The 14,618-nt window shown below is 36.0% G+C and overlaps 1 protein-coding gene across 3 annotated transcripts in view; it reads left to right on the top strand.

The window, feature by feature from the left end:
- Positions 1-14,618, top strand: part of phkb (phosphorylase kinase, beta) — a 190,984-nt gene that overhangs the window by 29,268 nt on the left and 147,098 nt on the right. For all 3 annotated transcript variants that reach the window (XM_028809644.2, XM_028809645.2, XM_028809646.2), the window contains 5 exons: positions 3,439-3,538; positions 5,750-5,857; positions 6,089-6,169; positions 13,173-13,288; positions 14,342-14,405. In XM_028809644.2, the coding sequence (XP_028665477.1) occupies positions 3,439-3,538; positions 5,750-5,857; positions 6,089-6,169; positions 13,173-13,288; positions 14,342-14,405 (469 nt within the window). The remainder of the gene's footprint in view (positions 1-3,438; positions 3,539-5,749; positions 5,858-6,088; positions 6,170-13,172; positions 13,289-14,341; positions 14,406-14,618) is intronic.

Raw genomic sequence — 14,618 nt, 5'->3', positions numbered from 1 at the left:
AGGCAGTTTTATATCATGATCATGCATTGCTGTCAGTGGAAGTCAGTTACTAATGTTTATTGATGATATGACTTCTGGCAGAAGTAGCAGTATGTATTCTGAAGTGTATAGGGCTATACTATCTGCTCAGATGCAGATATATGCTGCAAAACCAATAGGATGACACTTCACAGTACAGCTGTACAATGAGCCAAAAGATACTGCAAAGCAAACCAAGTGTTTTTCAAAACAAAGAAGTAGAATATTATTCAAAGGCCAAATCAGTCAACTACCCTCAATCCAAATGGATATGTATTTCACTTGCTGAGGAGAAAAACCCATGGTAGAAAGTCTAATGAACAAGCATCAACTGAGGACAGCTGCAATAAAGCAAAACATCAATAGCATGGAAACCAGCACTGGAAGATGACCATGGGTTCCTGACTTTAGGCAGTCATTGACTATAAAGGATGTTCTACCAAATATTGAAGATGGTCATTATATTTGTGATTATTTTAGTTTGTCCAAATACTTTTGAGCCCCAAAAAATAGGGTGCCATGTATAAAAATGTCTGTCTTTTCTAAATAGCTCACAAAATCTTTTTATTAAGCCTCTTGAATTAAAGCTGAAAGTCCATACTTCAATCGCATCTTGATTGCTTTGTTTCAGATTTATTGTGGTGGTGTACAGTGCCAAAATTATGAAAATTGTGTCACTGTCCAAATATTTATGGACCTGACAGTATACTCATTGGGGAGCATGCACTGGTACAGTGCGTTGCTGCACCCACTACAAAATTAAACAACTCGGGATCTCGGTTGGCAACCCCCCAGGCAGACACGCGGTCCAGTCCCACCCTCCAGAAATGACCGTCTATCTGCCACAGTCAGGTGTTATATGGGCGACCCCTTGGCCTGGTCCAGCCACTCGGGTCCCCAACAATGAGGATCTTACGAGCCAGATCACCCTCAGGGAAACGCGCCACATGGCCATAGTACCATAACTGACACTCCCTCACAATGCAGAAAATGTGCCTCATTCGGGACTCCATGAGCAACCGCTCATTCAACACAAAGTCAAACCAACGGTACCCAAGGATTTTCCGGTGAGACACAGTACCAAAGGAGTCCAGTCTTCGTCTCAGGTCACTGGATAGCATCCATGTCTCGCAACCATATAGCAAGACTAGAAGCACCAGGACTCTAAAGACTTGGACCTTCGTCATTTTTCATAGATATCGGGAGCGCCACATGCCCCTTTCCAGCGACCTCATGACCCCCCATGCTCTCCAATCCATGTACTGACTTCATAGGAAACATCAACAGAGACATGAATGTCACTACCAAGGTAAGTAAACCTCTCGACAAGGTCAACACTCTCTCCGCAAGCAGACACACTGCTGATGGCTGTGCCCAAGAGGTCATTAATGGCCTGAATCTTGGTTTTTATCCAGGACACTCGCAAGCCCAGACACTCGAACTCCTCTCTCAGTGTCTCAAGCACCCCAATCAGAGCCTCTATTGACTCCGCGAAGATCACAGCATCGTCAGCAAAGTCAAGATCCATGAATCATTCTTCACCAACAGAGACCCCACGACCTTGCCCAACACCCAGTCCATACAAGTATTGAACAGAGTAGTAGCAAGAACACACCCCTGACTAACCCCAGAATCAACTGGGAAAAATGCAGACGTTCTACCTCCACTCTGCACAGCCCTCACAGTACCAGTGTACAGGCCAACCATGATACCAAGCAACCTCGAGGGGATCCCGCGAACCCTCATGATGTCCCACAGGGCAGCTCGATCAACTGAGTCGAACGCTTTATGAAAATCGACAAAGGCTGCAAAGAAACTCTGCAGATATTTGTGTTTGTGCTCCATGATAACCCTCAGTGCCAGGATGCAGTCGATGATAGACTTCTTAGGCGTAAAACCAGACTGTTCAGGTCGCTGGTAGGTGAGCAAGTGATCACAGATCCCATTGAGGACGACCCTAATAAGGACCTTACCCGGCACCGAGAACAGTGTTATCCCCCTGTAGTTGCTGCAATCCAGGCGATCACCCTTCTCTTTCCAGATAGGGACGACAAGTCCCATTTTCCAGTCAGTTAGGATGATGCCAATCTCCTAAATGGAAGCAAAGATTGCTTGCAATGCCAGGAGGACAGCCTTACAACCAGCCTGGAGAAGTTCACCCCGGATACCTCGGATTCCTGTAGCCTTTCACCCCCTCAGCTGGTTCACCACCTGTGCAATCTCAGTGAGATTGGGTGGTCCACAGCTAATTAGAGGATCAGCCTCAAGAACCGTGGACCCAGAGATATCCAACGTCCTAGCCGGAAGATCAGCTTTGAAAAACTGCTAGCCAGCCCAACTGCAGTGTATACTGTTATCTTTTATATATTAAATAATAATGCTGTTTATTAAATATGCTGTTATCATTTATGGCATTTTCTTCCAAAATGATTTTGGCTTACTGCAGTATCTATAAATTTATTGATCATTCCTATTGAGAGGAAACATTTCTTCAGGTTCTTTGGAGTGAAATGTGGGTTCAGATTTGCAGTTTACAATCCTTTTATATATTTTTTTTCTTAGTATCTATTTCTAAATGATTAATGTTACTTACAGTGGATATTCCAAGCTGAAAGTGTTTAGATGGGTTTATATTCTTCCTCTGATTTGTAAGAGTAATTTATCTTTTTTTTTTAAATCCTCCATTTGTTGGTTTAAGATTTAGTAGTTGTTTAATCCATCCATCCATTATCCAACCCGCTGAATCCAAACACAGGGTCACGGGGGTCTGCTGGAGCCAATCCCAGCCAACACAGGGCACAAGGCAGGAACCAATCCCGGGCAGGGTGCCAACCCACCGCAGTACCTTGTTTAATTCAAAACCTAATAAGGGGCGATGACTTTAAAATATATACAGTATTATTATTGCATCAATTAGATAGGTGACAACATGTTTTCCACATGGCACATTGATTGTTTTGTTTTTAACTCTGTTAAATTTAATAAATATACAGTAATTACATTAAAATGTAAAGAAATATGCTTAAAGTTGTACACTGCAGCAATTAAATTAGTTTCTGTTAGCTCAATTATCTATTTAAAAATGCAACCTGATGAGAAATGCGTAACCTTTTCCTTACAGCTAAAAATAATATACAGTATGTTCCAAAAGGCCACTTTACAAGGAGTTTCACTGAACATCAGCTGCTTAATCTGAAAAATGCAATGAACAATTAGTAGATTTGGTTTATTGTTTGTTATTTAGTTGACAAGTCTTGTAGCTATATCTTGTAACTATATCACTAGTTTTTTATTTCGATTCATGGTTAAAATATGTTTTTATACAGTGCCTTAACTTAATAAAGAAATACTCTGCTTTAGCGGAGTAATGCTTAGTATCTAATACTTCAGTTTCATTTGCACGCCATCCTTCTGTTTCAGGCGCATTGATGACGATAAAGGAAGGACACATGAACTGGAACACTGCGCTATTAAATGTATGAGAGGAATTCTCTACTGTTACATGCGCCAAGCTGATAAGGTAAGGGATTCTTTCATAGATTTGAACTTTGACTTTTTTATTTATTTTATGATAACTCCTGGTTTGATTGTTCATGTCCAATTTTCAGGTTGTGTCATAATCTTTACCATTACTGCTAATTTCTGTTCTGTCATGACATCCTCAACATTTTATTTTTTGGTTAATCCATTTGTTTTATTACTTGGATTTATTAAGTAATTATTTTATTTTTTTAACAGTGCCAAATTATTATGCAACATTGTAAATGTAATAATATACTATGTACACATGAAACTAGTGACCCTATCTTAATACATAATTTGCATGCCTCCTCACTCACTCACTCACGTCCATCCGAAGCCAAATGCGCAGTCGCCTTCTGCCCAGCTGCCCGAAAAACTTTACGAGACCGACATCCAACCCCAACATTGCGGCAGGCGGCAGATTTACGGCCGCAAAAATTCAAAGAGAAAGGCAACTTCGATTAAAGCTCTAGAGGCCTGAAAGGCGATTTCGACTACAGCTCGAGGCCTAATTATGCGTTCTGATTCAATTACGCATTCAATCAATACACCTATATCAGGTTTGTGGTTCTTATACTTATTACTGTATACACTGCTGACACAAACTCGTGCCCGTTTCATCTTACGTTGTCGAAACGGGCTCTTTGTCTAGTAAACATATAAACTGTGTTAATTTTAGGTTCACTTAACACAATAATTAATCCTGTCTGGATAATGCTGATATAAATAAAATAAAATAATTAAAATTTTCAATTAATGTTAAGAAATGTTATTAATATTAAGCAAAACTATATTACTGTGCTTAGATACCTGTATTACTATGTCGTTTTTCCCTATTTACAGTCCATCACATTATTCACACAAAAAAATGCTTATTCTAGAGAATCATATTTCAAGTTCAGCATTTACCTTAATACTAACTGAAATAATAGAATTCCAGCTATTTTGTAAAGTGTTTTTGTTAAATGTGATCAGTCAGCAAGTGATAGTTGTTTTTTTTTCTCCCCAGTTAAAGATACACTACTAATTTGCTAATTTAGTATGCGACTAGTAAAACCCCAATGCCTTCTTTTAGGTTCCTGATTAAGTGTGTAAGAGAAATGCAGCTTCTAAACTGTACTTAAAATAATACAAGTTCTGTTCAGTAATCCTTTACGACATTCACTCAGATTCTTAATACTGTTGTTTCTCTGATAGTATATCTTGTTTCGTAGCTATCTGATAAAGGCACTCCAATTCTACAGATGATATTAGAGTAAATACAGTATAATAATGCAGTAATAGATTTGAAGAAATTATTGTTGGTTTGTAGCCAAGATACCCATGATTCGATGGGATGGCAGTACATTCTTTCACTTACTTGGCATATAATCCGATTGATTTTTGCATAGGATTTTAATCTACTGTTTACACCTGAAATAAAAATACTTATATAGGCTGGAGGATTGGTTATGTTTAATTAGCTTATAGTTTTTTCTTTAATTCATTTGTGTAGTCAGTGATTGTTTCACAGGCAGTTATGTACAAACTAATTTGGGTCACTTGGCCTCTTCTGTTCTTGTATTGTGTAAACTATAATTGCATTACTATATACAATTATACTAATAACTGTTTTGTAGTTTTATATACTTCTTTTAATTGTTTTACTGTTTTCAAGTATACAATCTTCTTTAAATCTACATTAGATTGATCGGAATTCTGTTATGGACAGTCATTAAATTAATGATCAATTAATTTAAGGCCAAAATCATTACTTACAATCTGATAAAAATTTATTTTCAAATTTTTTAGAAGACAATTGTATCATAACAGTCATTACAGATCATCCGTCCATTTTCCAAACCTGTTTATCTAAGGTAGGGTAACAGGACAGCTAGATTCTATCCCAGCAGTCATTGGGCAAGATATCCAAGTCAGGAACACTATCTGGGCAGGGTGTCAGTTCATCGTAAGGCAAACACACACTCTCACACTAGGGCCAACTTAACAGTGCCAGTTCACCTAACATGCATGTAGCTAATTGACATTTAAAACAAAAATTTTAATGGAATTTACTCATAATTGAAGACTCTTTTTAAAGTGTTAACATACAAATATTATAAAAGAAAAACATAAACACAAATGACATTATTTAGCTGTAAAATCCATATTGTTTTTGTTTAGAATTGTTTGTTTTTAATATAACTTTTTTGATATGTATTTTTTTAAGGTAGAACAGTTTAAGCAAGATCCAAGTCCTTTAAAATGTCTGCATTCTGCCTTCAATGTTCACACAGGAGATGAATTGCTAAACTATGATGCATATGGCCATCTCCAGGTACACTTTGCTATTTCTGTTACCAGTTTATGAAAGCGGTGAATCTGTGTTTCTTCGGAATTTTAGATCACACTTTTTTTGTTTAATTTATAAATGTACTAAGTGTTGCATTTTCACAAAATCACATAAAACATGCATGACAATAGTTTAAACTAGATTTCATAATCATATCTGTAAACATGACTTGGAGGTGTTTAATTATCTGTTTTTTCTTTCTTTTTGTGTTTTTAGATTGATGCCTTATCACTTTTCTTGCTTTATCTGGTAGAAATGATTTCATCTGGATTGCAGATTATTTACAATACAGATGAGGTAATAGTTTTTTTTAAATAGCTAAGTTTTGTGAATGTAAACTTCTCAAAATTATCCTGTAACTATATTATAGTAGGTAACTTCTAGTGTTTTTTTATTTAGCTTATTGCTAATAGGATTCATTTTTAATGCTTATGAAATGCAAAAATACGGTGGTTAATCAACGGTGAAGTTACAAATTTTAATGTGTACAAGTATTGAACGTTTTAAAGCACAGAAACAACGTAATGCAGAAATTCTGAACTATATAGTGTCCAGATTTTGGAAGATTCAAAATATAGTATCATGCCCAGATGATATCTTATCATCAGTTTCGTGAACATTGTCAAGGCTGATAGCTTATTCTAGTGATTGATGACATTGACAGCAGCCATTTTTGCTTAATGTTGCATTGGTAGGCTGGTGGTGCACAAGTTGTTGTTTTGTTCACTCTTATAGTTTTTGTAAAAGAAAATTATTTGGGTTTGTAAAACATTGTGTCTTAAAGCATTTATGCTCTCATAATTTTTCTCATTCTTTGTTCCTACTGAAGGAGGGACAGTGTTATCACTCTCTGATTTTAACTGTGTAGGAACCCATGAGTATTCATCATGTTTTAGCAATATTCTTTTACAGACTAATTTATAGGTATACTTTCATGTTCTAGTGAATTGATATGATTACAGTCAAAATATTTTTAATGGCACAGGAGTGTCTCTCTATGTCAGAGTATGTAGGGAAGAATGTCAGGAGCTTGTGCTAAAATAATCATCTCTTTCCTTTCAAAAATTATTTGTGAAGTCAAAAGATAGCATCTTCTTTGAATTTTATTTTAAGAAACTATCAATGATAGACAAGTTACATTACTACATAAATTCTTTGCTGCTGCACAAGTGCGTAGCTTAGTGATTTAAGGAAAAGTAAATGAAGTGAGTTTTGTTTTATGAGTTTTGCTTAACATCTCACTTTTTGTCAAATGGTATACAATTGTTATGAGATTTTGCGATTTCATTCCCATATTAAATAGAATAATCTCACATTTGGAGGCTGTGTATTCTTTTTCCCTTTGAATTAGCTTTAAAGTTTATATATACTTTTAAGTGTAGCCCTCCCTTACATAGGTGCTCTACTCCCTTTGCTGTAATAAGGTTAATGCACTTGTATATAAACCAAAAACTGGTACTCTGTGTCATGTAAATACAGTAAGTATTATCTAATTTAATTCCTTTTTGCTTTATTTTATTTTTCACAAATTGTAAAGAGGCCAAGTGGCTAAAAAATAAACAGAAACAAGCAGTCTCAGCAGCATGTCATATGCTGCTTCATAGCCTCCTTCGCTTCTGCATTTTTGCTGCTTTTGGCATGGAATGTGTGTGTGTGAGGGGGAGAGAGAGAGAGATGAAGAGAGATGAAGTGCTTTTAACAAGCAGGTGGTTAAATTGCAAGTTCACTTTCACAATCTGCCAATGAAAAACAAAACTTATTGTAGTAATTTATTGATGATCCTGTGAGAATCTGACTGGACACCTGATATTTGGATTATCTAACAAAAGTAATCTGAGATATTTTTTCACAGATGGGTAAACTGCAAATAAAACAAAATACATAATTTTTGGTACAGTCTTCCTATAAGGCTTACTATACATAGGAGCAGAGAAATTTGCAGAACAGTAATGATGTGTTTATAAACATTTATGAATTTTAAAATTTCAGCTAATTAATTGTGCAGAAGCATTTTAGACATGTGAACTAATAAAGAACAACTGCATGATAGACAGATATGTGACATTTCTAATTTCTTAAGGGACATTGGTAATGTAATCTGGATAAATTACAGCAAATAGAAGAGGGCAATGGAAAATTCAAAAGAAATCAAAAGATGTTATGCTTATAGACAAAATAATATGCAATTAATGCGCGTCTTAAATACATAAGATATAGACAGTACAAGGACTGTCTATCTTAATTTTTTTACTGCAATGTGGGATACTTTATTATCTGTTTTAAAACATGAATATTTTTATTTCAAAACATAAAAACATATGTGTTCCATTCATGATTATTATGCTTGTGTGTCAGGATGTGAGTCTGTGGACACTATTTTGAGTACAGACATATTGATTATGCAGTTCTTCACATTAGTGCCTCAATGACAGCAAGATTCTTTCATTTCATTCCACATAAAAAGATTTTGGCCTGCAATATTTTATAGATAAAATTACAGCTTTTATACAGGAAAAACTGTGTGCTGAGCAAATCAGTATCTTTATCATTTGCTTATGTGCTTAAGTATTTTGAAGTTAAAAGCCGTGTATGTAATTTTTTTTTTTTTTTTTTTTTTTTTGGTTGATTAAAGTTCTTTTTTGTTTCATTCTGTTTGTTTGTTTCTGTTAAACACTTCCTGACTAAAATCTGATGAATTTGGTGAAAGTTAATTCCAACAGATTAATTTTCATAGTGTATCATTTTTATCATGATATTTCCCTCTACTTACCCTTTACCTATTTTATTTCAGGATAAGTGTATTCATCAAGTTCATTATCAGGTGGTCTACTGTTTCACCTTAAGATTAACACACATTTACATAGATATATGCATACACACAGACCCTAATCACAAAAGTACCATATGAAAGCGGTATAAACATGCACATTACTACCTAGCACTTTAACCCACACAAGTACCGTATTTATAACACATACACAGTCCGCTTTCCCTAGTACTCCAAGAGACTTACTTATCATAGGCACGATAAATATGCAATGTCTTAGATACATCTCAGATCTAAATACCTTTTGGGCTCCAAGAATATATTCAGACATACAAAGGCTCAACATTCCTGGCTATAGGCCATTTATCAACCAGTGAATGTTTTACTTTCATTGTTTCTTTTTTGGAAAGAGCTCTTCGTCCACAGCTCAATAAACCTTCCACATCGGATCATATAGTACTTCCTCACTGCCCCAGGTGCTCAAAGAAATTGACCTTATTACCTCTATCACTCTAGATATGAAGACAAGTTATTGAAAGTTAAAAGCAACGTGATATTTAGTAAAGAGCAATAATACCAGTAGAGAAAAGTATAAAAAAAATGTGGATAGCAAAGTCTGGATATATATAGTCTTTAGAAGAAGCTTACAAAAAGTTAAAGATGTCAAGGATGAATGTCCCAGGGCAGCATTGATCTAGCACTCAAAACCGTTCATGAAATGCTTTGCTGATGATCAGATGAAAAACAGCCACATGTTGCTGGCACCCACTCTTAACGTCGCTATCTCCCTCATCTGATGTCATTCTGTTCTCTTCTGATGTCGCTCTGTTCTCTTTGTTTAGTCCATCATATTTATTTTGAAATGCTATGGGAGTTTCGCAAGACTCTTTTATCTATTTGAATACGTCAGTTTTTTCAAGCAATAAAGTTTCTAATGTTTTAACAATCTCCTGTCTCAAGCTGTAATTTCCAGTCCCAATGGCATCTACTTCTGTTCACAGGTTGTAAAGTAATCGGATACAGCTTGAACCATAGCATGTCTTCCTTTCCCAAGCTGTAAACCAATTTAGTCCTGGTGCCTGAATTCCTGCTTATATTAAACAAATGGTACTGTGATTCAGGAAAACAGATTGCTTTGGATGTTAACTGTCCATGCAATTGACTTGTATTTAAGTTCATCTGTTGTTTTGTCATAAGGAAAATATAATGAAAATCCATCCATCCATCCATTTTCCAACCCGCTATATTCCTAACTACAGGGTCACGGGGGTCTGCTGGAGCCAATCCCAGCCAACACACGGCACAAGTCAGGAACCTATCCCGGGCAGGGTGCCAACCCACCGCAGGACACACACAAACACACACACACACCAAGCACACACTAGGACCAATTTAGAATCGCCAATCCACCTAACCTGCATGTCTTTGGACTGTGGGAGGAAACCGGAGCGCCCGAAGGAAACCCACGCAGACACAGGGAGAACATGCAAACTCCACGCAGGGAGGACCCGGGAAGCGAACCCAGGTCCCCAGGTCTCCCAACTGCAAGGCAGCAGCGCTACCCACTGCGCCACCGTGCCGCCCACTATAATGAAAATACAAACCAATATTTACAGATTTTGCACACCACAACAATCGTATACACTCTTAAATTGCCTGATATATGTATTTGTACATGTAATTTTTTTGATGGCATTCACATTGAAATATGTAATACAGGATAAAAATCTTAACACTAGAAGTGTTGACAACAACAGGAAGTGTGTTTTTTTTTAATCTTTAACTATGTCATCAGTGTGTGTGTGTCATGTTCTTGACCTTCCTTAACTTTTCATTAATAGCTATAGTACAAATGTTCATGTTGTCATATTTCTAAAAGTGTTTTCAGAAAATGTAGTTAATGAAATTTCTCTTGTTTCTTCACACCAAAGATTCCCCATTACCACCACAAATATCATTATTTTGTGCTAGTACCCAAATGTGAATCACTGCTTCTTTCCTCCAGCACACACTTGAGTATATTTACATTTTCTTTGTACCTCATCATTAATAAACATGGCAGCCCAAATGTGAATTGCTGTTTTATCTTCTTCTGGCAATTAGAAAATCTTCTTCTTCTTCTTTCGGATGATCCCGTTAGTGGTTCAGATCATCTTCTTCCATATCTTTCTGTCCTCTGCATCTTGTTCTGTTACACCCATCACCTGCATGTCCTCTCTCTCCACATCCATTAACCTTCTCTTAGGCCTTCCTCTTTTCCTTTTGCCTGGCATCTCTATCTTTAACATCCTTCTCCCAATATACCCAGCATCTCTCCTCTGCACATGTCCAAACCAACGCAATCTCGCCTCTCTAACTTTGTCTCCCAACCGTCCAACTTGAGCTGACCCTCTAATGTACTCATTTCTAATCCTTTCCATCCTCGTCACACCCAGTGCAAATCTTAGCATCTTTAACTCTGCTACCTCCAGCTCTGTCTCCTGCTTTCTGGTCAGTGCCCCCGTCTCCAACCCATATAACATAGTTGGTCTCACTACCATCCTGTAGACCTTCCCTTTCATTCTTGCTGTTAGCCGTCTGTCACAAATCACTCCTAATATTCTTCTTCACCCATTCCACCCTGCCTACACTCTCTTTTTCACCTCTCTTCCACAATCCCCGTTACTCTATACTGTTGATCCCAAATATTTAAACTCATCCACCTTCGCCAACTCTACTCCTTGCATCCTCACCATTCCACTGACCTCCCTCTCATTTACACGCATGTATTCTGTCTTGTTCCTACTGAACTTCATTCCTTTCCTCTCTAGAGCATATCTCCACCTCTCCAGGGTCTCCTCAACCTGCTCTCTACTCTCGCTACAGATCACAATGTCATCAGCAAACATCATAGTCCACGGGGACTCCTGTCTAATCTCGTCTGTCAACCTGTCCATCACCATTGCAAATAAGAATGCAGTGGGTAATAGTTGCTAAGCCGAAAACCTTTAGAGTGCTCTTCATTATACATTTTCAAGTGACAGTTCTAGGCAGTGATATGGACCAATTTACAAATGACGAAATCATAATTATGGAAAACACATTTTTTAGTGTACCAATGTGTTAACATGGTATAACTAGCATTTCCCAGTAGCAAAATGTTAGAGTTTAAATTTCTTATAATGACATTACAGTTACTGACTTAACTAGAATTTCCTTATTTTCATTGACTGAGAAGTCAGGCAACATGGCACCTTTTATTAGGTAATTGAACAGATTAAAATATGCAAGCTTTCGACGCATGTTAGGCCCCTTCTTCAGGCAACTTGTTCACTTCGCCAATAAAAGGTATCATCTTCCCTGACTTCTCATTACATCCATTATGGCTAACTCGGTACAACGTCCAACTACTACTTACTTGCATTGCCTCTAAGTTTCCAAACTGGTTATATGTGCTGTAAAATGTCTTTCATGGCAGGCATTCCTTCTCACGTAACATTCACATTGGAGAGTATGGCTACTTAATCTGTGTCCCCTTCCTTATTTGTATTGCACACGTGCATTATTTTCACTCAGATATGTGTGGAGTTTTACAACACAGCCAGATCTGTAGTGGAGACTGTTGCTGTTTTACAGCATTACAGGATAATTCATTCTACTTCAGGAGTGTACGAGGCCTACTTTGTGTTTATTAGGAAATAAACATTTTGAGTTGTACTTTGAAGAATAGCAACCTTCCAGTTTTAAAACACATTTATATGATTTCTTATATTATTAGTTAAAGAATATCAGCAATTTAGTGAATTAAGAAAATGTTTGCAGCTATCAACCATGTGCCATCTTCTTAAGCAGACATCACATCACTGCAACCGCTGGCTACTAAGAATCCACAATGAAGGGGTTGGTCTTAATGTGCCTTTGATCATTAAAGGCATACTGTACCCAAAATGATTTATATGTTACCTTATCCCATGTACTTTGTACTGGTGGCCAAGAAAAAAATTAATGTCATATTTTTATGCAGAATGGAGGGAAAGAAGTTTATGATATAGTAGAAGGCAATAGTGACCAGTGTTAAGTATTTTTCTCAGCCACCACTACAAACTACATGGGGTAAGTTTAAAAAAAAATATATATAATCTTTGGGTGGAGTGTTCTTTTAATAGGCCTTCAGCTTATACAGTATATGTCAGTTTTCTAACCTGCTTAATCCAGACAAGGTTCATGGGGGGTGCCTTAGCCTATCCCAGGTAGCATAGAGCACAAATCAGGAACAAACCCAGGACAGGGCACACAGTAAAATTGCTGTAAAATGGAGAATAATCCTGCTTCCAAGTTTTTTTCAATTTATTTAAGTAGTTTTTCTTTTAAAGGGTCTCTAGCATGTTGTACCACTGAATATTTTTTCTACACCTTAATCACTAGAAAGATGTTCAGTATTCTATTAATCATTTACTTTTTATTTATTTACAAATATAATACTATATATGAAGTGTTTAACTTGTTTTCTAATACCAATATAAAATACTTTTTTTTTCTTTTTTTTTTTTTAAGGTTTCTTATATACAAAATCTTGTATTCTGTTTGGAAAGATCGTATCGTGTTCCAGATTTTGGAATGTGGGAAAGAGGAAGCAAATATAACAATGGAAGTACAGAGCTTCATTCTAGGTAAACTTAAAGTAGGGTGTTTTGTTGCCATTTTTCCCAGTATTTATATAGCAAAACATACTTTTCAACATGTTCATTTTCTAAATATTTGAAATGAAGTTGTATTCTGAAAAGCTGATAAGTAATCCAAGAAACATGCATTTTTTTATTTCTTCAGTGATGCAGTATTCCAACTACGGACTGATACACTTCATGTTCATAGACTTTTTTATCTTTTAATCTCTCCCTCAAGTGCAATACTTAAAAGACTTAACACTGTGATTGCTGAGGATGCTGTAATTTAGATGATTATCAAACCCATACTTCCATTTCCTTGTGCTTCTTATAGTGTTCAAATAAACTTCCAAGCATGCCTCAGAGCTGTTTAATGTTCCCTTTGTTTTTTTACAGTTTACAAGCAATTGCATTTCTGTTGTCACTTCAGTAAAATTTTTTGACTTCGTCCAACATGACAGCATAGCTCATGAATAAACATAATTTTGATAAAAAGTGCTCTTTTCTTGATCACAGTTTTTCTTGTGAGCAGTTATATAATTGGGGTACATAAGTAAATTTAAATTTACAGTCATACATAAGCAAAAGATATGTATAATTATATTTTGTTACAAATTGGTTTAAACATTTGGCAGACTATATTAATGACACACATTCACGTAAGCCTCAGATACATTCCTAAAATGGTTTCTCTTGAGGTACTTCTCCCTGATAATGTAAGACTTGTTTGGAATAAGCAAAATGGACTGCACCAGTAATAATTAGTATTACAAACTACCTATATATAAGTTGAATTAAGATTTAGACATTAATAAAAAAAGGAATGGTGTAATACTTAAAAATATTACAAACATATACAGTGTTATAACGTTTGCTTTTTCTTTCAAGTTTCATATACCAGTCTTCTTTCATTTTTACAGTTTTAAGTGTTAAAGATTAAATGAAATCCACAAAAAATGAAAACAAATCAAAATCAGTTTCAATATACAGTACCTTTTCTTCTTAATATTTATTTTTTTATGTTGATGCTTATTATTTACTTCACTGACTTTTTTCAAGCTCTGTAGGTTTGGCCAAAGCAGCCCTAGAAGCAATAAATGGGTTCAATCTCTTTGGAAACCAGGTAAGGTGCTATATTATAGAGATATGCTTCTTTAACATTTATGTATATAGTAAAAGATCTCTTAATTAACAATGCCTTGATTTTGAATATATTTCATGATTTTTAAGAGCAGTATATATTTTTAACCTATGCACATGCAGTAAGAGTAAAAAAATAAACTAAATTCAGTTACTGAATTCAGTTCATCATGTGTATTACAAAACTCACATACAA

Source organism: Erpetoichthys calabaricus, chromosome 9, assembly GCF_900747795.2.
Source record: "Erpetoichthys calabaricus chromosome 9, fErpCal1.3, whole genome shotgun sequence".
Taxonomy (NCBI): Eukaryota; Metazoa; Chordata; class Cladistia; order Polypteriformes; family Polypteridae; genus Erpetoichthys; species Erpetoichthys calabaricus.
Note: the sequence above shows the minus strand (reverse complement) of the source record. Positions and strands in the feature narration are given on the sequence as shown.